General features: G+C 40.9%; 1 protein-coding gene across 3 annotated transcripts; it reads left to right on the top strand.

The window, feature by feature from the left end:
* Positions 1 to 428: 428 nt before the first annotated feature.
* On the top strand, positions 429 to 26,141 carry MAP3K7CL (MAP3K7 C-terminal like). Of its 3 annotated transcripts, XM_063442958.1 has the most exons (6): positions 429 to 834; positions 8,041 to 8,169; positions 21,642 to 21,703; positions 23,129 to 23,244; positions 24,151 to 24,369; positions 24,704 to 26,141. In XM_063442958.1, the coding sequence occupies exons 2-5, from the start codon at positions 8,100 to 8,102 to the stop codon at positions 24,329 to 24,331; spliced, it is 429 nt and encodes a 142-aa protein (XP_063299028.1). In that variant the 5' UTR covers positions 429 to 834; positions 8,041 to 8,099; the 3' UTR covers positions 24,332 to 24,369; positions 24,704 to 26,141. The 3 variants fall into 3 exon arrangements, with proteins under 3 accessions (XP_063299028.1, XP_063299037.1, XP_063299020.1); XM_063442967.1 differs by having other exon boundaries at positions 429 to 659; positions 24,151 to 26,141; XM_063442950.1 differs by having other exon boundaries at positions 430 to 834; positions 24,151 to 26,141.

The following is a 26,141-nucleotide window of genomic DNA, read 5'->3' as shown; positions in this document are numbered from 1 at the left end:
AAATAGTCCTGAAATTGTCGTTTTTGTCCTAATTGCATGCGCCCAAGTTTCAAATAATAGGTTTTTTTAATAAAAATTATTTGGCAGTGAGGCAGTTAAGAACTACGGAACATATAGTTATTTCTTGATGACAGGCAACTAGGAACAGATTTTTTTTCTATTTGGAAAAGCAAAAAAAAAGCAATCTATCACTGTATACTTGGAATAATAAACAGATTCAAATTCTGTTCTTAACATGCTTTGAACTAAAAGCTAACTTTGTTGGCAAATAGAAAAACTCTGATAACCTGCCTGATGTCTGTCCAAGTGGACTATGTCATCTCCAACTGATTGGAGCTACAGACATTTCTGCTGAATGGAGTCAGTCTATCTTTGCCAGTTAGCTGGAATAGATACAGACTGTGATTGGGTCATGCAGAATACATTCTTGCCCTGTGAAGTAAGTCTGTTTGTATTTTAGGTTTGCCAGGACTAATGAATTAAAAGCCTTGACCTCTTCTGGTTTGTCACTTTTTAAAGCCTCTGACAAGAGGGTTTTTCCCCTGAAGCATGACAACATACTAAAAGTTCAGTGCGAAGGAATGAAACTAAACGTTGCATAGAGGAGAGAAGCAACGAGCGGAGGTCCTTTGGGAAAGCAAAGCCATTTAGACATTCAGGTAGCCCACATGCTGCACTAGCAGCTGTCCGAGTCTTTCATTGCCTGTCAGTCTGTTACTATGCAGCAGGTGCAGACTTTTCTGCTATTGACTTTTTACTCCATAAAGACGAAGACCAGCCAAGTCAGTGACTGACGCAGGATTACTCAAGTGCAGACACACTCATCTGAGTGAGGTAAGAGAACAGGTGTGGAAACAGGAGGACTACGCAAATGAAGCCGTAACAAGCCTTAATCTCCTTTCTGATACAAATTTTTGCCAATGTAAACCACTGTCAACTTTGGAGACAGTTGTTCTAGCAAAGGGTTGTATGCTAAACTCACACCATATGGTCAGCATATGGACACTGTAGCTATGTACTAAGCAGCATGCCTAGAGTGAGTGTTAACCAGAGGGATGTGTTTCTGGCACAGGCTGTTGGAGATATGGGTTGTAGGAAGGAAAACGACAGTTGTAATCTAATGAGCATGTTTATTTTACACTCTGTTCTCTCCCATCCAGTGCATACAAATAAGGGTCAATTAGATACTACATTTCACTTATAAAAGTGTGTTCTTCAGGCATGGAGTGGAATTAAGTGAGCAAATTGTGTGTCTGCAAAATGTAGGGGGAAATGCATTTGACTACTTCTTGTTCTATCAGGATAATGAATTAAAATGCACGTGACTCTGACCTCGTGCTGTGTTTCATGTCTGCTTAAAATAAAGGAAGAAGAAGATGTTATAAACAATATTACTATTGCTTCCAAGTATATTTTAGAACTGACAGTAGCTCTTTCAATGTTATTCACAAGACTTTAATCTGAATGGCAAAATTTAGGCAACAAACACTCCTCGGGAAAAATTCTCCAACTGAGCTCTAGTCACAACTTGGCTATTTTAGCCTCAATTTTACAATTTGTGTTTAATTTTCTTTATTCAGAGTATAGTGAGTTATCCTGATAGATGTTTGTGTGTTTTATTGAACTATTTTGGCTGTCGATATGGAATAGCTGATTGGGGTTTCAAACTAAGGAGAGTTGACATGAAGATTGCAGATGTTTCCAATATATGTATTTCGGCCTAATGTTTGCATACGCCCTGCTTACTGAATAAACCTCAAAAGGTGAGCCATTTAAATGGTTAATAAACCTTGCATAATGTAATGTACAGGGTAAGCAGCAAAACAACTTTAGATTAAGCAGTTTTGGTGTATAGATCACGTCTCTGCAGTCTCATTGATCAGTTCTCTGCCATCACTTTGTTTATACAGCCCTAACCACACCTCACCCCTTGACTGTGATTCATACAGACTCCAGGTTAAAAATTGTTTCATTTTACGGCAGAGTGTGTTTTTATTTCCTGCTTTGTTAGAGCAGCTCTCTCACGTTCTGGGATCTTTGTATATTTTGCAAAGACCTTAGATGGTGACATCACCACTTGGTGTTCGATGGCCTAGAAAGATAGGTTTTACTTACGCGACACTGTCCACCGCACCCAACAACAAATCCATCCGGGGATCCTCTTTAGTTCTAAGTGCTTCGTCTGTCAGGAGCCCACATCAGTGTACTGATGTCTATATGGAGGATCCCACGAGATCACAGGTGCCTCCATAGACAATGCCTTTTTTCTCACAACTGTCACTAGGGACAGCTTGGGGAATTTACAAAACTTGATGGTGGTAGCTTTTTCCAAGTTTTCTCAAGAGCAGGGAAAATACATACGCACAAGTAGTCTTTGGTTATATATTTTGACTGCATTACAATTTTTTTTGGAGGGGTCACGGAACCACTTTAATCAGACAAGGGAGGCTGCTGCAGCCTCTGTCAGACAACTAATAGAGCAGGAGATGTAAGGAGGCGGAGTGAGTCTCGGCCAATGAAGGTGTAGCTAGGCAACACATATAAAGGATGTGTTCACTTCTAAATGGCAGAGAACAGAGCAGTGACCTACATGGATATGATTTATACACCAAAACTGCTTGATTAAGCTAAAGTTTTTAGGTACTTAGAGTATCCCTTGAAAGCAGAATATGAAGATGTGGTGGAATAGGAGTGGCATGGGATGGTCAGTTGTGATGAAAGGGACACTCTAAGCACCAAAACAACTAAAGTGAGAATTCAAAGTAAATTTCATATTTTAGGCCAATATAGCCAAATTAGAAGCATAGTTGACTTAGAGAATCCTTCCAATGTTGCTATTTAGGCCTTACATTTTTTAATTCTTTATTTATTCCAGGGCAGAACATTACATTGAAAGCATAATTCATCAAGACATTGTAATATATTGTTACATTGTGCATGACGGATTCCTATCATATTTTTAATAACAGTAGGCCAACACTCCTTGCAAACCGTTACTTCACCATTGTAACATGGAGTGTGACTATCATACAGTACAACGCTGTTTCCCTGTCCTCCCTGGTAGATTTTTAATTTAGAAGGAAAATGATAAAAAACATAAAGAGGCTAAAATTACCATACAAACACTTGTTTTATCAATAGGACATGCCCTATCCGTTCCCATGTGTTCATGTACGGATCCTATAGATCTTTATCGTGAGCTCTTTCGAATTTCTATCCGTTTGCTCCTGTTATCGCCTCTCCACATCCCTTAGTGGTGCAAGTTGTTTACATATTGCATGGCAATGTTAGGTCAGTTGTGAGGAGTTCTCACAGATAAAAGGAAGAAAGGAAAAGAGAAGTAAGAGGGGTAAGTATGAAGGTAGGAAGTGAGAGTATGGGGAAAAGGAAAGGGAGGGGAGTGCCGGGGAATTCAAGCCAACCTACATCTAATCGATCCAAGCCTGCCCAAGGGAGTCTCTCTCGTGTGTACATCAAGCACTTGCTGCGTTGCTAACCAAGGGCCCCAAATTCTTTCAAACTTTTTAGTTGTAGGCCTTACATTTTAACTTCACATTTACAATTCTTTAAGGATACATACCCTTGTGCTATGGCACTCACCTGGTGCCCCTACCTGCCCCAGTAGGCATCAGATCAGTTTTACACACCTTTTTCAGCATTTCTGATTCCAGATGCTGTAGCCACGTCCCTTTGACATCATTAAGCCACCCACATTCCATGACATCATCACATCATTGTGGACACCCAATCACATTTTAGGGGTGTGGCTATAAAGGCCCCAGAGATATAAATACTTGCAGTGGTTTCCAGTTTGGTCATCCGAGAACATGTTTTTTCTATACTCTGATTACTGGTTATTGATCTTGGCTTGTCTCGACTACCTCTGATCTCTATATCCCTGACCTTGGCTTGTTTATAGATGTAGTGTATCTCTTTTGCCCATGACCTGTTATTTGACATTTCTATCTCTTTGCACATTAAGCCTGGCCCTCTAAGGTCTGGTAATACGTACTGCTATCAACTGTTTGTCCTGTATGTGTGACCTTATTCTGCATGTTGGGTTACCGATCCTGAATTCTCACTTTAGGGAATAACTCTGAAAGACTATAATAAAAAAAGTTTAAGGTTCATTTAGATCTTACAGCACATTGTGTTTACTTTAGAAGTTCTTAACTCATGCTCTATTAATTGAATATTAAACACCGGATTTCCCATTAGACAGAGTAGGCACCAAAGTACACATCTATTTTATTTTTGATGGTGCATAGCTTGACAAACAGGAATAAAGAGACATTTTGGAGGAGTACAATCCACAATTCATAGTCACATTATTAACAAGAAATGTCTAATTACTGCACTTTTTTGTAAGTAAAGAAAATCAAGAGAGGAAGCATGTCAGTAAAAAAGTAATATGAAACATACTATACTGCTGAGTACACTAACTGACATTATGATTGACGTTAGATACCATTGGGTTAAAGAGAAGATTAGAAAGAGAGAATAACATATAAAAGCTCTAAACATAAATGGTACAAAGAACTCTAGAGGTTGAGGCTTTCATCGTTCTGTATGCCCAGACACCTCCACTCCCTGTCACCCTATGCCGCAAATAGGCCAGATTTGGGATCTCAGGCCCCGCCAGGATCGTTGTACATCCCTTCCATCACCAAGCTGCATTCAGTGTCGCTCTGCGTGACATGAGTTAGTCCACTTTGCCATGGTTCCCAGTTACAGTAGCTCCAGGTCTTAGAGGGGGCTGGTGCTCCATGTCAATGGATCCACCATCTCAAGGTTAGCACAATTGTGTGTCCTTGGGGCCACCAGGACAAGGACACCACCTTGGGTGTATGGACGGCTGCCCAGCTGTCTCACCAGGTGGGCCCCCTGCCAGGAAAAGGAACAGGAGATGGGGCAGGTTGCTTTGGGCATTGGAGGATTAAGAAGGGTAAGTACCTTGTGTCAAGCACTGAGTCGCTTTCAGAACAGAGAGCATTAAATCTGGTGTTGAAGGATTGACTCCAATCTTTAACCTTGAGGCCCTTTCGGCAGGGTTGAAGTTCCAACGTGGCGGCCATCTTGGACTAGCAACGGGGTATCCTGGCGCCTATCAAGGAGATTACTGCCTCAGAAGCCATCTTAACCCCTGCATGATCTGGGATATCCACCTTAGTCCAAAGGGGATGAACAGGGCTGCAAGAGAGTTGCTGCCAAATGCGCCTTCAGAGATCAGCCGCCTCTAATCCGCTGTCAAGCGCCAGACCTGTGATACCGGAGGTAAGCTGTGCTTCAGTGAACCGCCATAGGAGCAGACCAAGTGTTAGGGATAAGGGGTAATTTTATCACAATCTATGCTCCCAGATGCTGGAGATACTCAGCAACACGTTGGGAGTCAAGACCTGTCCCCAAAATCGCTTACTTTTTACAGCACAATGTGTTCACTTTAGGCACTCTTCTCTTCAACTTTGTTAAAGTGCCTCTGTCACCTTCTGGGGCCTTTGGATATTTTGCAAAGTCTCCCAACAGTGACATTGCTTGGTGAGCAATGACCTGGGGGTGCTGGTTTTATTTATCTGAAACTGACCCTCAAGGCCTGTAGGGAGCACCTGTTTCCAGCACTTATAAAGTTATTTTACGGAGCTTAAGTGGGCTGGTGGGGAGGGATAGGTACCAGGAGTCATGGCCAGTACCCTCTGTAGTCCAATCAGCCTCCTGTGCTTGATTGTTAGGTTGCAGTAGCTGTCATTCAAAGTGCATAAACAAATTGCTTCATACACCAAAACTGCTTCATTATAGGGACACTATAGATGCTGATTGGCGCCACGCTGCAGTAAGCTGTAGTTGTTTTGGTGACTATAGTGTTTTTTTAGCTAAAGATTTTTTGGTGTTTAGTGTCCCTTACAATGAAGCTGACCTTAATTGTCTGGCACAAAACCAGAATGATATTTAGATTATCTAAATAGGGAGGTCTATTTTATGGCAGAAACTCTTTCAAGACTACAGCATGTTTCCTTTAAAGGAAAACTTGTTTCCCCCTCTGTCATGGCCCCCGCTCCCGTGGTGCAGAAGGTGTTAATGACCTCTTTTGTCACTTACCTGGGTCCAGCACCAATGTCCTTCGGCGCTGGCTCGGGTGCACCTTTACGCCTCTGACGTCGCGGGGAAGACCTAATGCGCATGCGCGGCAATGGCCACGCTCGCATTAGGATTTCCTCATACGAAAGCGTTATTCAATGCTTTCCTATGGGGATTCCGGTGACGCTGGAAGTCCTCATGCATAGCGTGAGGACGTCCAGCATTATTTAGTCTCCTTTGAGCCCCTAGACAGCCACTAGAGGAGGATTTAACCCTTGCAGGTAATTAATGCAGTTTATAAAATGTTAAGGGTGATGGGACACTGCACCCAGAACACTTTAATGAGCTGAAGTGGTCTGGGTGCCTACAGTGTCAATTTAAAGTTCCCTGAAGTCTGCACTCTGTAAGAGCCTATGACAACACAGGCTTTGTCATCACTTTGTTATTTTGATCAAATCTGCTGAGTATATATTTCCAGGTTGCTGAAAGTGCAGTTGAGAATGTATGAATTAACCATAGTTAAATGGGAGCAATGCAGGGTCATTGCCTCTTCCAATGAGTTTTTCTGAGTTGTGTAAGACACAGGCTTCCACGGAATTATGGGTTGTTGTCTAACTCTCGTACACTCCTGTACATTGAAAAGGGTTTGGCTACATGGAGTAGGATGGAAAAGGAATGAGCCATATTAAATAAGAATATTTGTAGAAATATGATAAAGAACATTCAGGGTGGAACAATTAAACATTCTGCATATAAAGTGTCCATTATTTTTTTATGATCAGTGCCTTTAAAAAGGTGAAAAATAACTGTTACATCTGATACATTTACCCAACCTGATTGTTGACTAAAAGCAAGGTATGGGTTCTGCATTTTATATATCAAAAATAGAGAGATTTTTTTTTTAATCTCCAGTAAATGCCTGACTATGCTGGCACAGCCAGACTATATAATGCAAATTAATGTAAAAAGACACTCTAGGCACCAAAAAAAAACTTTAACTAAATTAAGTTGTTATGGTGTCAGGAGGCCCCCAGAGGCACTCTTACCTCAAGGGGATAACTGTTCTTGAACTGTTGCCTCCAGCAGAGATGACCACGCCTCACCTGGCAGCATCCGGCTTCTGAATTTTCAGATACAGTAAGCGCGTAGTGTCGCCGGACAGGACTGCCGCTGATTGATTGAGAGTGGTCAGCTGACGCTCACAGCAAACTAGTGACTTCCTATTCACAAAACTGGCTTACAAAGTAAGGTACCTTTACAAGCAAGTTTTTTTTAAGGTGGGAGGCCCAGTGAGCAAGATTTTGTAGGTGCAGACGGCCTATCAAACAAAAGGTTGTTGTGGTAGAGGATCCAATCATCAAACCTTTGTGAATTTTGTAGGTGAGGACGGCCTATCAAACAACATTTTAAAGTTGGTATTGGTCCCATTAAGCAAAATATTGTGGTGTGTATAGTGAGGACTCCCTAAAAATTGTTATAGGGGAAGGCAAAATAAACACAATTTTACCCCACATATTGATATAATAATTCCCTCTCTGGCTACACTTACAAGATGGTTGCAACTGAACACTTCACAACATTTTTCTTTTGACTCCAGATATTTAAATTCTTACCCATTATTTTTGAATAAAATTAAAGCTGTGAGGTTGCTACATATGTCACAGTCAAAATGACAAATAGTACGTTTGAGAAAGGAACATCGCTACAGGATACTTTACCGCAGCAGCATTTCCATGTGATTTTCTATTTAGAGCGTCAAATAATGAATTCCATAAATACCATTTGAAATGTCATCCTGATATAAAACATATTGGGGAGATGTATAAATAACAATGTTATTTCTAACTCTACATTTGAGCCCCCATCATTTTATTCTGGGCTGTAAGCTTGATAATATGTATAAGGATGTCTCAAGGACTACACCTGTCATATTTTTTTTTCCTTCATTTCCAAATACCTATTTTATAGGTGTTTTGTTGGAGAACAGGGGCAGCTGAGATCTGGAAGGACACATAATTGAGGTCCCCATGATTACCACAGCAAGGATACCTGCTGATAAACCCGTTCGAATTTCCTTCAGTCTTAATGACTCTACAGGTACAGTTTTCCCATATTTTTCTCAGAAGACACAGAAAGTACTTATTGTTGTATATATCTACATACCTGTGATTAATGTTCATTGCAGATACCTTTTGCCCACCACAACTTAATCCATAACTAATTAGTAATATAAGTTGAAAAATGGACTCAGGGCCCTTGACTTCAGTCTTTCAGTTTCCTGTTGGTGCTGTTGATAGAAACCAATGCATAAAAACTCAATTTGAATTAAAAAAAAAACCTTAATGACTCCAAAAAGGCAAGCGATATACTTATTGGATCCATAAATTATAAAATTGGCGACCACCATTGAAAATCACCATTAACCTATGCTAACCTTTTATTGTGAGAGACTCTGCTTTCTTTTGAATTTATAGAAAAGATTTAACAAATTACATCGTAATCGAGTTTAGTCGAATGAGGACGTTAAATAGAAACTTCTGATATTCAGGGAATCTAAAATGACTGCCACGCAGAGAATCCGAATAGGATTTGGGTGTGTCAATGTAATATCCATACCTCTAAACCATAACGATTTCAGTGGGACAGTCAGGATTTTCAGGTCCTGTCCAGATATTTTAAGGATATTGTTTGAATTTGTTAACAAAAAAAAAAAACTAAAAAACTTGCCCAAAAATCCATTATCTTTAATATTCACAGTGCAAAGAAATGTTTCCTCAGCTGTACATGAAAATCTTCTATGTTCATTTCTCAATGGATGGAATATTTGTACAATCTTTTTTGAGAAAAGTAGATTGTAAAGCTAGCGTTCTGCAGACCAAATTTACCTTTCAAGTGCATTTGGCTGCAAATCTTGCTAATGTTTTCACATATTTCAGATGAGAAAATAATGTTGACCAATCTGGGACTTTTCCCCCTCTTAAATAACGTATAATTACTTAAATTAATAAATTACAAATATTTAAAAACCAAAAAAAAAATAAAAATAAATAATTTTGCATTCCTGTATAATGCCTTGGATTTGCATCATCTGTAGTTAACTCTTCTACCACTTGGAAGTTGATGATAACATTCAACCTAATGTAGTGCTTCCATAATAATGTATGTGAGCACTGAGCAGAGATCTATTAGATAATTGGTACAACAGTTGGCAGCAATTGCATTCTCGAAAAGAGGTAATAGGTAATAGGAGGTTATCAATAGTTTATTTTTATGGTTTTTGTTTTTCATTAAACATTATGAGAGATTGTTAGACGAAATTGGATCTTTTTACCATTGAGGCACATCTCACACCATAATGTGGTGATTTTGATGCACAAATGATGTCCCTTATCTCAGACAATGTTAAAATTAACATATCTGAGATTAAGGAAATGTTTACATTTGGCCAGAAACATGCCTCTGGTGGCTTGATGTCTATATGTTCAGCATAATCATGCATACCATCTTGATGCCAAATGCGGCTAATGCTTCTCACAGAGAACATTGTATTGAATGCTTCTCCATGTGAAGAAACTGATTTTATGGATTTTGGTAATTGCTACACGTATGCTGTGTTTTCTAAATGCTCCTCTGTGAGAAGCATTTGATTGTTCCAGAGATCATCATGATTGAGGATTTCACTGTAGCTGGGCTACCAGCAGAGGGGAGACTGTATTGGAACAGGATTACAGGTAAGTTTTATGGGCTTTTTTTTTTTCCAACAATTTAAAAAAATATATATATATTTCACGTTCGAGTGTTCCTTTAAATTTAAAAACATTTATTTGAATTTGTATTAAATGATACAAAATGACTTTCATAAACCATTTTTTATTACTTTAATTGGTAGATTTAACACTCCCTTTACATGCCAAAAAAATGCATATATTTTATTTCTTTACAAACTACCAGGGTTACTCACTATAGATGAGTTGGAGAATTTTACAATTTGCCCATCTGGGTCTAAACTTTTAAACTCACTTTAAATTCACAACAATTCAAACTTTAGAGAATGACCCCTTAGTATGCAATATTATTTTTTTTATACTTGTATTTATCTATTCATTTTTGACACTGTATATTCATCTAGGTTTAAAGATGTCTCGAAGTAGTCCCACTACAAATATAAATCGCAGCTGTTCCATAAATGTTTGGACAAGTTCATTACGAAATGTACTACGGTATTCAATAATGCTTTGCATACCAATGTGGGCTATTTTTGGAGTCATTGACTCAGTTATTTTTGTGAGCTTTTAACCCCTTCAATACTGATCACTAAGCAGAAATAAAAACGCCAGAATATGGTGTTACATAGTAATATAGGTTTGAAAATATAGTATAAAATGCATCAAGTCCAGCCTTTCATACATCTGTATTACTGCTACTGATCCAAAAGGTCTGAACTGATTTCCACAAGTTAAGAAAAAAAAAAATCCTTCTTAAAGGGACACTGTAGGCACCCTGACCACTTCAGCTAATTGAAGTGGTATGGGTGCTGTGACCTTTTTGCACTTAGTGCTGCAATGTTAAACATTTTGAGTTTACATTGCAGCTCTAAGTCAGCCACTGGGGGAGCTTCCGGATTCCAAATTGACTTTTGGTCCATTATCTGATGCTGGACGTCCTCATACTCTGCATAGGAAAGGTTTATTCAATGCTTTCCTATGGGGAAGTCTAAAGCGCGCCGCCATTGCCGCGCATGCGCATTAGGTCTACCCCGCCGGCAGCCATCGGCGGGGGAGGAGCGTGGCCGGAGCCTGACCCAGCGCCGAGGGACATTGGCGCTGGATTCAGGTAAGTGGCTGAAGGGATTTAAACCCCTTCAGCTCAGCGGGAGGGGGGCGCAGGGGAAGGGGGGGACCTATTAAACCTATAGTGCCAGGAAAACGAATTTGTTTTTCTGACACTATAGGATCCCTTTAACACCAAAATACATATTTCTCTCATTTTAACAAGCACTTAATGCACATATTACCTGTTATATCTTTGAATATTCTGTTTTTCCATTAATGCTTTACGTAAATAACTCTTTTATTTGTCATAGGCAAAATATCCTCTGTTCAAATCTAAATGAGTGACCTCTCTTTTGCACAGTCCTATTAATAACAGATTAGCAGAGAGCTGGTTTCACTGTCTCTTTAAAGATTTGTATAATGTTATCATATCCCCTCTGATCTGCCTTTTTTCTAAAGTAAACTATTTCAAGTTTTCCAGTCTTTCTTCATAACTAAAATCTTCCATTCTCCTAGTTAATCTTATAACTTTTTCACCGTTACTAGGTCCATAATATTCTTATTTCAAACAGGTGCCCAACATTTCACCACTTATTCAAGGTGATGCCTTACTATTGATTTATAAGAGACAAGAGCATGAATACTAAGATGTATGCATGAAAATACATTGTTGCTTAGTTTGTTGAATATAAATATTCCCAAATCCAAATTGTTTTATCTAACGAAGCACCATTTACGGTTAAGGTAAATTGCTTGTGTATTCTTAACCCCCAAAGGAATAATTTAGCATTTATCTACATTAATTCTCCAACACTTTAACTGTCCAAATGCCCCTGAAATGTGAAATGTGATTGGTTTAAATGATAGACTTATGGGCATCATGATTGTCTGCAACAGTCTAGCCAATCACATCGCTCAAAAAACATAATTTCTGCATTTCATCTGTAAAAGAGCTTTTTGTTGAGTCTTTTTCTTTTTTAAATATCTGTAGGATTTTTGCTGACTGGCTTGACATGTCACCTGATTGCCCAGATGTATTTAGAGGAAATGGGGGAGCATAATCTTATTGTATTTTTTATTTAGAAAGCTCTTAGTGCTTGTATATTGTAGAGTTATCATGGGCACCTTGAGTGCCAAGGAAAAAGTTTACACCTCTCACTGCATGTCCAGATCGTCCACACTGCATGCGCTATTTGGATGGAGATTGAATAGCAAAGGAGGAAGTATCATTTCTCATTTGATGTCACTGATCCAGGGGGGCAGTTTTATAGATGCAATACTTTTTACAAATGGAATGAAACAGTGGCCGCGGGACTCTGTGACCAAATACTATGTATTGAACATGAAGTGGTCATATTGTGTATGGTGACCCTTTAAGATAAGTTAATATCTTAATGCATAATTGAACAACAATGTATACACTAAATCATTGTTCTGTTATTATTTTATATGCTGGTTCTGTATCCTCTGTTTAAAGTAAATATAGCATATTCCAGTGGTTAGTGAAGAGAAAAAAACGTACCTTCGATCTAGCGCCAAGGTCAAGCCTGATCCTCCTCTGGTGATGTCACTTCCCTTCACTGCAGGTGGAGGGATGGTAGTGGGGACAGTGTACCACCACTGATTGATATTGATATTCACCAGCATTCTATGAATGCTTACAACAAACACCAGATATGCACATAATTAACATTAGCCAGCCAACTATTGTTCTGGGATAGCTAATGAAGTTGCCGGAGATGGGATTAAACCTCAGCTATGCTTACCTCTGTATGAGCTGCATTACAAACTGAAACGCTGCACATACAGACTCCAAGCACCATGACCACTTAAAATAAATGTAGTGGTTATGGTGCTTGGAGTAACCCTTCAAAGAGACACTCTAAGCACCAGAACTACTATAGACTGCTTGTCATGGCCGTTACCAGTAATTCCTGTCTCTTCCGGGTTGACGGACTGTAGCCACACCCCCTCTCTGACGCGGTCTCATTACGCTACATAATGCGACCGCGCCAGACAACAGACGCTGGATTAATGAACAGCGTACCGCGGAATTAAACCGGCTGCCACTCTTCTCTACAATTTGCCTGTGTACCGAACCGGACTTTACTCGACTGACCTCCCTCTCCTTCCCTCGATCACGGCTAGTACTTTGACTCCTCTCGACCTCTCTCCAACGGAACCTCCCCGGAGGGGACTCTGGGACCAACTTAAAGCCTCTGGAAGCTAAGTTACTTTACTTGTGTTATACGAACTTTTCCCACTGACTTCAGAGCACACAAGCTTTAGCCTGCTCGCACGTTCTCCTATCGTTATAGGAGTAATTCCTATTCATTAACCCTTCAGTCTCCAGCTGATGTGTTTTCTACCAATTAAGCTAAAACAAATCTCTGCAAGTTAATCTCCATTACCTTCTCTTCATTGAATTATTGCTGCAATTCAATTGTATAAGATAGTCTAAGAATCCACTTACCAATACTGAAGTATTTAAAGACACAGTACCTATGTTTTCTTCAATCAAAATATTAAAGACACAGTATCAGTGAATTCTCAAGTGAACTGTCATCTCTTTATTTTAGTCAATATATCACATTCACATCTATTTAAACTGAAATCTACAGTTGAGCTCCATCTTACTTTATGTGAACGTGACACTGCTGTAGACTGCGATGTCAAGAGTCAAAACATTCTAGAGGGGTATGACACTTACTTGGGTCATTGGGCGTTTGCAGTCTGGCTCCTTTTTACATACGTTCCCCTTACTTTGACTGTATGTCCCCAGAGATAAATGTAAAACCATTAAAAAGTCTGAGTTTTAACAGTGAGGTGTCACTATGGGACTACTAGCACCATAACCACAACAACATGATGCAATGGTGATGGTGCTTAGAGTGCCCCTTTAAGAGTCACACTATACATGGAACCAGAAATTAAAAACAGGGAGGTTTCTTTTTCAGTCTGTATTAGTTTGATTCCTGCATGCACGGTTTGTACTTTAACCCCTTCCCAACCGCAGACGTACCAGGTATATCCGACACAAAATGGTCGTTAACGACCTCAAACATACCTGGTAAGTCTGCGGCAAACTATGCACTTACCTGATCGCTGGCGATCCCCTGCCGGCGATTGCGATGTGGGGACTTGCCTGGCTCATCCGCCCTCCCCCCCAGGCCATGTGATAAGCTTTCAGGCTGTCCCCCTCATGCCTGCAAAAAAGTTTTAAAAATCTAAATAAAGTTTGAAAACACTTAAATTTTTTTTAATAAAAGTACTTAGATCATATATACATGTAAATATGTAAATATATATATATGATCTAAGTACTTTTATATACATATACACAATCCATTATTGTAAGTGTATTTTGATATTAAAATATAAATTATATAGATATTAATATTAAAATACACTTAGAATGATGTTAATTATATATATATATATATATATATATATATATATATAAAAATAATAAAATAAATAAATTGAAAAAAATAATAAAATAAAAAAATTAGTAAAATTAAGGTAGTAAAAATCATTATATACCGTTTTAAATTTGTTCTAACTATATTTTGATATTAATATACATATATATTTAAATCAAAATACATTTAGAATAACGTTATAAATGCATATATCCCCTTAACGACCGCTTTGACAAAAAGACGGTCGTTAAGGTACGTCCGCGGCAAATAGGAACCCTGGACTTACCTGGACTGGCATTCCGCAGCGATCCCGGTCGGGGGGAACTGCCCGTGATCCCAGCAGTACCCCTGCAGCAGCTCCAAGCCCCCCTGGCCCTTCAGGGCCATGTGATCACCATGATCACATGGCCGCAATAGGAGTCTATGGAGCTGCCAGCAGAGGGACTGTCTGAGCTGTCAGGCAGTCCCCCAGGCTGCTAAAAAGATAAAAATAAATAAATATATTATACATATATAATATATTATAAAATAATGAAAGCATTTTATAATATATTATACATATATAATGCATATACACATAAAGGGTTATTCAGGGATTCCTGACAGGTATCAGTGTTACAATGTAACTTTTGTTAATTTAAAAAAAAAAAAAATGGTTTGGAAATAGCAAAGTGCTACGTGTGCTTATTGCCCTATAACTTGCAAACAAAAGCTAAGAACATTCTAACATTAGGTATTTCTAAACTCAGGACAAAATCTAGAAACTATTTAGCATGGGTGGTTTTTTTGGCGGTTATAGATGCAAAACAGATTTTGGGGGTCAAAGTTAGAAAAAATAAAATATTTTTTTTTATAGTAAATTATATGATATGACAAAAATAATGGTATCTTTAGAAAGACCAAATAATAACGAGTAAAACGGTATATAGTATGTGTGGGTAAATGAGTAAGAGGAAAATTACAACTAAACACAAACCGCAAAAATGTAAAAACAGCCCTGGTCCTTAACGGTAATAAAATTTAAAAACGGTTCTCTCTCACTGAAATTCCAATGCAGTCAAAAGATATACTTACACAAAATAGGTACTTTCATTAGTTGTTTCCTGTGCTTGACATAATGGCTGAGCTACCTTTTGTTAAAGGGACTCTATAGTCACCATATAAAAGCAAGAAAGACAGGTCCCCCAGCCTTCCTTCTTGCTTTTATATGAACTTTCATTCATTAAAAAAAAAAAAATCGGTGTTTTTATATTAAAAACTTACCTCCGTTCCAGCGCCGAGCTCCCCGCTAGGCCGCGCCCCCTTTTTCGTCAAAATGACGAAATCGCGGGGCCCAATGGGACGGCTTCGCGCTGGACCAATCGCGTTCTTCATAGAGCGGCATTGAATGCCGCCCTATGAAGAACCTGAGAGCTTTACCGCGCATGTGCGCGGAATGCGCGTTCGCGAGCTGAGCTGTCTGACTGACAGCTCAGCTCGCTTTCTAAAATTATCAATAATAATTTAGGGCCCCCACCCGCCCTGTGCGGCGGGTGGGGGCCCTAAAATTATCAATGAGGGGGGGGACCTACTGTCCCCCCCCCGGCCCCCACCCCTGTGCGGCGGGTGGGGGCCCTAAAATTATCAATGAGGGGGGGGGACCTACTGTCCCCCCCCCGGCCCCCACCCCTGTGCGGCGGGTGGGGGCCCTAAAATTATCAATGAGGGGGGGACCTACTGTCCCCCCCCGGCCCCCACCCCTGAGCGGCGGGTGGGGGCCCTACAATTATCAATGAGGGGGGGGACCTACTGCCCCCCCCCCCGGCCCCCACCCCTGAGCGGCGGGTGGGGGCCCTAAAATGATCAGTAAGGGGGGGGGACCTACTGTCCCCCCCCCGGCCCCCACCCCTGTGCGGCGGGTGGGGGCCCTAAAATGATCAATAAGGGGGGGGGACCTACTGTCCCCCCCCCGGCCCCCACCCCTGAGCGGCGGGTGGGGGCCCTAAAATTATCAATAAGGGGGGGGGACCTACTGTCCCCCCCCCCGGCCCCCACCCCTGAGCGGCGGGTGGGGGCCCTAAAATTATCAATAAGGGGGGGGGACCTACTGTCCCCCCCCCCGGCCCCCACCCCTGAGCGGCGGGTGGGGGCCCTAAAATTATCAATAAGGGGGGGGGACCTATTGTCCCCCCCAGGCCCCCACCCCTGAGCGGTGGGTGGGGGCCCTAAATACAAAGGGGGGGGGGGACCCTAGTTAACCCTCCCCCCCCCCAAAAAAAATATCTCCCTACCTACCCCCCTCACCCTAAAAATAATGAGGGGGGACCATTAACTAAAAACCTGTAAAAAAATGAGATAAAATCAACTTACCATTCGATGTTTTCTTTCTTCTAAAATCTTCTTTCTTCAGCCCCAAAAAAGGCCAAATAAAAATCCATAATAACCGACGCAATTAAAAAAAAAAAAAAAAAAACGAGCGCAAAAAAAAATAATCCATCTTCACCCATGGAGGGCTCCGCGCAGACTGAGCTCCGCAGGGCGGGGGAAGGCTTATAAAGCCTTGCCCCGCCCTGCAATTAGGCTAAGAACACTCTGATTGGTGGGTTTAAGCCAATCAGAGTGCTCTTTGTCATTTTACAAGCGTGGGAAAGTTCTTTGGAATTTTCCCACGCTTGTAAAATGACACAGAGCACTGTGATTGGATGGATTTCAAGCCATCCAATCACAGTGCTCTGTGTCATTTTACAAGCGTGGGAAAATTCCAAAGAACTTTCCCACGCTTGTAAAATGACAAAGAGCACTGTGATTGGATGGCTTGAAATCCATCCAATCACAGTGCTCTTTGTCATTTTACAAGCGTGGGAAAGTTCTTTGGAATTTTCCCACGCTTGTAAAATGACACAGAGCAATGTGATTGGATGGCTTGAAATCCATCCAATCACATTGCTCTGTGTCATTTTACAAGCGTGGGAAAATTCCAAAGAACTTTCCCACGCTTGTAAAATGACAAAGAGCACTCTGATTGGCTTAAACCCACCAATCAGAGTGTTCTTAGCCTAATTGCAGGGCGGGGCAAGGCTTTATAAGCCTTCCCCCGCCCTGCGGAGCTCAGTCTGCGCGGAGCCCTCCATGGGTGAAGATGGATTATTTTTTTTGCGCTCGGGTTTTTTTTTTTTTTTTTTATTGCGTCGGTTATTATGGATTTTTATTTGGCCTTTTTTGGGGCTGAAGAAAGAAGATTTTAGAAGAAAGAAAACATCGAATGGTAAGTTGTTTTTATCTTATTTTTTTTTTTCTTTACAGGTTTTTAGTTAAAGGGTCCCCCCTCATTATTTTTAGGGTGAGGGGGTAGGTAGGGAGATAAGTTTTTTTTTTTTGGGGGGGGGGGGGGGGGGGAGAGGGTTAACTAGGGTCCCCACCCCCTTTGTATTTAGGGCCCCCACCCACCGCTCAGGGGTGGGGGCCGGGGGGGGACAATAGGTCCCCCCCTATTGATAATTTTAGGGCCCCCACCCACCGCTCAGGGGTGGGGGCCGGGGGGGGGCAGTAGGTCCCCCCCCCTTATTGTGAATTTTAGGGCCCCCACCCGCCGCACAGGGGTGGGGGCCGGGGGGGGACAGTAGGTCCCCCCCCTATTGTGAATTTTAGGGCCCCCACCCACCGCTCAGGGGGGGGGGCCGGGGGGGGGGGCAGTAGGTCCCCCCCCTTATTGTGAATTTTAGGGCCCCCACCCGCCGCACAGGGGTGGGGGCCGGGGGGGGGCAGTATGTCCCCCCCTTATTTTTTATTTTAAGGCCCCCACCCACCGCACAGGGGTGGGGGCCGGGGGGGGACAATAGGTCCCCCCTTATTGATAATTTTAGTGCCCCCACCCGCCGCACAGGGGTGGGGGCCGGGGGGGCAGTATGTGCCACCCTTATTTTTAGGGCCCCCACTCACCGCTCAGGGGTGGGGGCCGGGGGGGGGGGGAGGAGAGTAGGTCCGTCCCCCCCCTCCCTTCAACCACTATTGTGGCCAGACAGCATCCCTGTGGGTTCGGGCTTCAGCTGTCAGCTGAAGCCACGCCCACAGCAGTGCTGACAGGCTGTCAGCACACAAAGCGCGTTCACAGTGCTTTGTGTGCTGATAGCCCGTCTGATGCATTCACCCAGAATGCATCGGACGAGAGGCCTTTTTAGGGCCTCTGAACTCGGAAGTCCCTCTGGTGGCCGTCTGATTGACTGCAACAAGAGGTGTTCCAAGCTTCCAATGTAAACACTGCATTTTCTCAGAAAATACAGTGCTTACAAGAAAAAGGCTCCGGGTAGCTGTAGCACTCACCTAAACAACCTCATTAAGCTGAAGTTGTTCAGGTGACTATAGTGTCCCTTTAAGTGTTTGCAAGCCAGAAATATATATCACACCAAAAGGGATACAGCTGGTAAAAGAAAAAAACAATACATAGTGGTAATATGTCCAAATCAATATCAAATGACACTTTTACTGGTAACACTCACAATGTTGTGGAATGAGTATCACCTTAAGGGTACCTCACCTGATGGTGTTGGGGAGCTGGTACCTCGTCTACCTCTATGGATGCCTCATTGCCAGAACCTGGATGCAACAAGAACCACAATCAAGAATCCAAGGAAGGGTAAGTAATTGCTTTAGTGTGTGAGCTCTGATTTTTAAAATTACAGCCAAAGCATGATCGCGTTATTTCGTAGTTTAAAGGGATTTAAAGGGTTATAAGCAGCGCTGACTTTGAGTGCTGTTCATAGCTCTAATGCAAGTCTTGTACCACTAACTGTGGCCGCAACTGAGATAGGGGACCCCCAGGTATTGAAAGACACTTTTACTGCATGATGGCCTATGCCGTCACTGGGCATTAATGCAGTGCACCGCATGACGACATAGACTGTCATGTGGTTGTTAAATGGTTAAAACAAGAGCAATGTATCTTATTTACACATTTAAAGACATATTGCTGTGAGTATTGCTGATATGGAACTCTGTTATACACTCAGGCACACCAACAATATGGAGCTCCTAGAAAAGAGAAACATTAGGATAGAAAAGAGCGGTCTGTGCCCAAAATAGGGGCATTCCCTCCTAACTAGAGACAGCTGCGAGATATGCATTAGGGAAATCAGTTGAGTAATAAAGACGACTTCTCTGTTATTCCTTATTTCTACATACTTACCATCTACTGCCTATCAGAATCTAGCAGTGATAGATGTCCAGAAAAACATTGGTCATCATGGAATCTGGCAATGTGCCACCAAAATCTTTTCAGTCAAACACAGCAGAGTCTGGAACACTTGGTTCTGTTCAAAAACAAATTGTTAAATCTATTTACAGAAATATGCATTGAACTCTGAATTGCTGGGGGGATGCAGGAGCGGTGCAAGGATTTTTGGGTAGATAGGCGAAGATGCATTTTTCCGCCCCTTCCCCCCTAAAAAATAACATCTTCACCTGTGTGTCCCTACCTGGAGAGCTAGTGTGGGTCTTTCGTTGGGGGTCCAGTGGGGCTGCTGGGAGGCATGCGGCTGTAGTAGAATCTGAGGCGGCGAGGGAGCTCTGATCTCCCTCGTGCCTCGCGGGCTGTCTACTGATGCTGGGAGTTGAATATGACGTCACATTCCGGCTTCTGCAGCATCAGCAAACAGCGTGTGAGGGAGCAGAGCAGAGAGATCAGAGCTCCCTCTCCGCCTCGGATTCTACCACAGCCACGCGCCAGGAGGTCTAGAAGGTGGCCTAGTAGGAGGAAGTGCTTTCCTCCTGCCAATCACTAGAATCTTGCTCCCCCTTACGGACGCACCGGCCCTGGGGGGATGCAAAATTTAGGAAAACATAGCTGATCTCTAAGAAAAAAAATATATTCTCTATTCACAGCTTGGCTATTTTAGATTCAGCATTACCATTCAAATTTTTTTTTGGCCACAGTCCACAGTTTAGTGAATAACTCTTACAGTTTGTATTTATTTATCTGAAACGTCCTTTAATTTTGAAATGTTTGAAGCCTATTTAAAAGATTGCCACATCCGGAATGATGCAATGACAACTTTGTAAAGTGCAATAGATTTTGGCGTTGAGAAATAATCACAAGCTGCTTTTAAGATAGCTGGCCAAATGTATCAGAAGCAACTGAAGAAGTCAGATTGGCTGAGCAGGATGATTCACCCCTCCACTTTTAGATCTTTCGCCTATTTTTACAGAAGGCAATTATCATCCTTAAAGTCAACACCCTGAAAATTTGGACTGACAGCATGCATTGAAGGGAGTTAAATTTATCTCCGTGATAAAGTACCAGTGAGCCATAACTCCCATAACTGATATTTATAGCCACGAAATTGAAAGTTAATACCTTTTTATCATCTTGTTTATTCTTGTTCCTTAACGTTGCTGCTAATCCTATGGGGTTGTGCTGTGAACGCCTCTTTGTCTGTGAAATAACATTGTCACTTTACATTTTAATACCATGGGAGGGTAGCAGTAGAAAATCAAATGTGAATTATGAGATCAGTCAGTCATACTTAATAAATTACTCAAATTGGACATTTTTGTACACATTTTCGACCCGTGGTGTTCCTGTTTTTTGGGGGAAACGTTATATGGAGTTCTGTCAATAAAATGTGAACTGCAATTGACAAGGTTTTAACCAAAATAATCAAACTGAAAAAACAAACAAACACATAGACTATACAGTATGATCCAATCAACCATTACAAATCAACCACGTAGACTATACAGTATGATCCAAACAACCACTACAAGTCAACCACGTATACTATACAGTACGATCCAATCAACCACTGCAAGTCAACCACGTAGACCATGGGTCCTCAAACTCCGGCCCCCCAGATGTTGCTGAACTACAACTCCCATGATTCTCTGGCTATCTATGTAATTCAAAGAATCATGGGAGTTGTAGTTCAGCAACATCTGGGGGGCCGGAGTTTGAGGACCCATGACGTAGACTATACAGTATGATCCAATCAACCACTACAAGTCAACCACGTAGACTATACTGTATGATCCAATCAACCACTGCAAGTCAACCACGTAGACCATGGGTCCTCAAACTCCAGCCCCCCAGATGTTGCTGAACTACAACTCCCATGATTCTCTGCCTATCTATGTAATTCAAAGAATCATGGGAGTTGTAGTTCAGCAACATCTGGGTGGCCGGAGTTTGAGGACCCATGACGTAGACTATACAGTATAATCCAATCAACCATTAAAAATTAACCACTTGCACTTCCAATGACACTAATTGGCATAACCTGGCACAAATGTTAACTGTGCCACCAAACATGACTGTGAGAAACAGAGACGCAGCGGAATAAACTCTCCTTTATTATTGTTTTGTAAATTAGTTATAATTAACTGTTTATTGATTACATTTCTTTAGATGAATCATCTGCAGAGAATGCTTTCCCTCTTGCTTTCCCGGATCTAGATCAGCAACTTCAGGTAAAGTATTAAGAGTGAAATACATTGTTTGCCAGTCGCTATATATATATAAAAAAAAAGTTACAAAAACAAAACACAACAACAACATATGAGAGTCATATAAAAAACAACAACATACAAGACTCCATATGGAGTTATTTTTCCTCTCATATGTCCCCACCTGTCATGTCATGTGGTGGCATATCTGCTAAATGGTGAGTAGCCATTGGCTTCTAACCCTTAATGCCCCAGGTTGAAGATTAGCTATTGCTGCCCAGTCATTAAAAGGTAAGACAGGTGGGGCATAAGTGAGTATATAAATTCCCTCTATGGTTAGATGGGGTCATACAGACCCCCAGATACTTTTAATTTAATTCTTATTTTTTTTTTGTGTCCACAAATTCAACTGTTCTCCTTATAAATGTTTTTGAACTATTAGCTAGATGGCAAGTGTATCTATTTAATGGCCTTGCCTGTCAATATCTGATTAAAATGTATTGTTTAGTAAATATGCTAATACTGTATTGTTGATAGGATTCACATGTGAAAACGACTGATTTTAAACCAGATACTGATTGCTACTGACTAAATTGTGCTCATTCGATCAAAATGACCACATTTTACTGGAATTTTCCTTAGTAATTATGAGAACTGCAAATACTATCAGAATTTGGTTTTATCCTGATAACATGTGGTGCTTAGTGATTATTTCAATTAATATTCTTTAATGAAGGTATTTTTTTTCCCCTCCATTCCTATTTTATATCATGCCTAATTTATTTCTGCAGGCAGAGGGCAAAAACTGCGATTTATGTGATTAAAAGTTCGGAAAATAATACTTCATAATTGTTTTCTGTTTGACACATACACACTCAATGTTGATGTTTAAGTAATGGATGATACATTGCATCCCTCAAGTTGCTGTTGAATTAAAACTCCTAAAATCCTTGGCCTGACTCTGTGCCAGAGAGGAAAAACTTGTTTTAGACCAGGCATCTCAAACTCCTGCTCCCCAGATACATTTCCCATGATCCTCTGGTCATCTATTCCATTCTAAAGAGTCTGGGAGTTGTACGACATATTTTGAAATCTCTGAAGTAGCAGAACATTTCCTATAATTTTTTGATGAGTTCCTGATCTGTTCTGAGTGAGTTCTATTGCTGTGACAATCTGTCATACACACATATATTCTAGTTTTGTGATACAGTCTTGCACAATGTGCAAAATTCTGATATCTTTCAAGTAGGACTCCAAAGCTATCAGATACTGGCTGAGATTTTTTGAGAGTTAGGAATTAGTATGTTTTACAATATTAGGTGAAAGTCAGTTGTTGGACATTCTGGCTGCAGATTACTGAATTCTATTAGTATATTATATTATGCCCTAAATGTACCTTATGTTACCTTTCAGATACACAACACATCTAATATGGTCTTTTTGTTGCAGCCTCTCCCACCATGTAACACCTCCAAAGAATCGATGCACTTATATAAGCAGCACTGTAAGATTGCTGAGGAATATCATGAAGTTAAGAGGGAAATAGCTCTACTGGAGGAAAGAAGGTAAGTGTCTTAATCGTACAGGTACTGATTCTAAAATGGCACATCCATTGTAATTCTAGACATAGAAACACATTTACCATGTCGTGATGTAGGGCTGTCTTCATTTAAAGTGGCACTGTCACCTCCATTGAAAACTGAGTATTTTAATAAAGTTAGAATCTTTATCAAATACTCATCTTGACTGGGTTTGGGATTTTGCTGAAATTTCAACCCAGTCAAAAGAGATACTTCTATTCCGCCTGATTTTCTAAGACTCAGGGTGCAGTCTAAGTGTCAATCCCGACAGCCGTCACCAGCGACGAATGCAGAGAATTGGCTGCGTCTATAGAGGATTCCAAGGTCTTGAGGGATCCTACATAGACCTCAATGCACTACTCTTGCGCATGTGTCAGCTCCTGGTGCTGGAAGAGCTGATGGCTCATTGTGTGCCATTACAGAGAGAACCTAAACCATTTTCACATCCAACTGCTCCCACCCAAAAGGTCAGCACAAATCCAAAACGCAGGCTTGCTACTTCTGCACGAGAAACACAGCAACCCCAAACGACCATTTGAGCCTTGGTAGGCCGTGTCAGTGAGGTATAACTGATACCTCTCTAGGTACAAGGTACAGTGAGGTAGGGGTCCAAGTCTTTATTACCCTTTTACCTTAAGGAGAGCAAAAAAGCAGTGTGCAAAAGAATACTGAGAATGGACAACAGCTCAAATTGCTTGCCCTTCGGTCTCTGCTCAGAGCTCAAGCTTGTGTAAGCTCATCTTGTGCCATTACATATAGAACCTAAAACATTATTAGTTGATTTCACCCTTATTTCTTTTATTTTATTTTTTTCTTACTTAGAATTCTTTAATTTATTTTTCGGTTTATTTATTTTGTTAAATTCTAAGTTTACCTTTTCTTCTCTTCTAGGAAAGAGCTGATGGCCCGGCTGGATCAAGTAGAAAAGGAAAATTCTGATGCAGTTCACTTGGCCATGGAATATGAAGAGCTGACAATAGAGAATCAAAGCCTTAACGTAGCTCACTCGCGATGTAAAGAACAACTAGAAAAAATAAGACAGCAGTATCAAAAAAGGCAGGGGTCTTCCTAACCCTCGTGCGGCAGACACTGTGCAGTGAACCAACACAGGTCTCTAAGGAAATTGGATAATATATCAGCACTTTCTTTTTAAAACGTTATTAGAAGTGTTGCTTACTAACAGGGCTGGATTACCTACTAAGCACACTAGGCTTTAATCAGAGCACCATTGTTCTAGGGTTATGCTGTAAATTTACGGGAGTGGATAAACAAAGCCCTCCCAGTTATTTTGTACACCACAACCACTTTTCACAAACCTATGCCATGTTCTTCTCATGCCATATCTCTGTCCTGCTTGTGCTCAATAATCACACAAATTCTTTCATTGTTATTGAAACATTTCAGTTTTTAACTGTATTAGATTTAGTTCCATTGTATCTTAAAGGTGCTCTTTCACCTTCTGGGATTCTTGCACCACAATGGTGACTGCTCCGCTTGTTGTGTGGGGGCAGGGTAAGGCAGTTTTTACCTACCTGCACCTGTCCCTTGTGGGCGCCACCATCTTTCCATGAGGTCGTCTTCAGCTACTGACACGTCATCTGCCAGGAGCCGATGTCATTGCTGTACACTTGTGAACGAGCAACACTGACGCCTATTAAGGATCCCGGAAGGATCCTCTCCATAAAACCAGCCCTTTTCTCTTCAGCCACTAGTGATGACTAATGGCTTGACAAGACTTTTCTTAAACTTTGTCAAGCGTAGGAAAAACACACAAGACAAAGTAGTCCCTACTTTGACTTATAATATCTTTTGACTAGGTTGGAATTTCAGTGAAATTCCAACAGTCTTTATGAGCATTTCATGAATATGTTATCTTTCTGAAATGATGATTCTTTGGGGGGGAGAGCGGGGTGAGGGGGGAGTGATAGAGCGACAGAGCAATTTTAAAAGGGTGCTTATAATATTTAAGTCTGGGAGCGACTGGGAAATAAAACTAGACCTGCTTACTAAACAACCGCAGGAATACTATAGAAGTAAGATAATCTCATAAGGCAGAAGCAGAGTTTGTATGTGATAGGCAGTCCGTGTCATAGTTATACAGAGAAAGTAGAATATCTTGGGCGTCAGAGGACTCTAAGACTCAGCTGATGTTTTTTTTTTTGCTAAACTGGACATCGTGGAGAAATGGAAAGGGCTGGATTCTCTGTAAACAAAGTTAGGGTAACGGAATAGCAAATCCTCTGTTTAGTTCTATGGGAACCCTTACTGTGCGAAGACAATCCAGCCTAAAATTTGCAATTTTCCTTTTTAGTTCTTTACTATTTCCATTTTAGACAATAACATTGAATGCTTTATTCACTAAATAGTAACTGTAGTAAAATGTAGTAAACTTTGGATAAAATGCATACCGACGCTTTGACTATAATTGGAGTTGGGGGTATCAGCACTTGTTGCATACATTTTGCATTTGGATGTGAATTCATTGCAATTTACCATTTAGTGAATAAACATTTCTATATTTTTATTTTACTTTTGATGCCCTGTGGTTTAAGAGATGATTTGTTGTTTTATTATTTCTCTGTTGATGAATAGGTAGTTTAGCGAATAATGCAGTGTTATAAGATGAATGCCTCAGATCTTCTTTAAAATCGTATATTCTTGACAAATAAGCTATTTAGACCAATTTTAGATTCGGCTAGTATTCATATCTATGTACCAAATATTTTAATTCTTATTCATTTTGAAAATCCAAACCACGCACATAAATTATTCTTTAATCATGTAAAGGTTTTGCCCTGATTTTGCCACACATGTCTAACCAGTTTTTGAATGTGCTTATAACCTAGTAAAGATAAAATAAACAAATTGATTTTGCCAACATA

The sequence above is a fragment of the Pelobates fuscus genome, chromosome 1 (assembly GCF_036172605.1).
Source record: "Pelobates fuscus isolate aPelFus1 chromosome 1, aPelFus1.pri, whole genome shotgun sequence".
In the NCBI taxonomy this organism is placed as follows: domain Eukaryota; kingdom Metazoa; phylum Chordata; class Amphibia; order Anura; family Pelobatidae; genus Pelobates; species Pelobates fuscus.
Note: the sequence above shows the minus strand (reverse complement) of the source record. Positions and strands in the feature narration are given on the sequence as shown.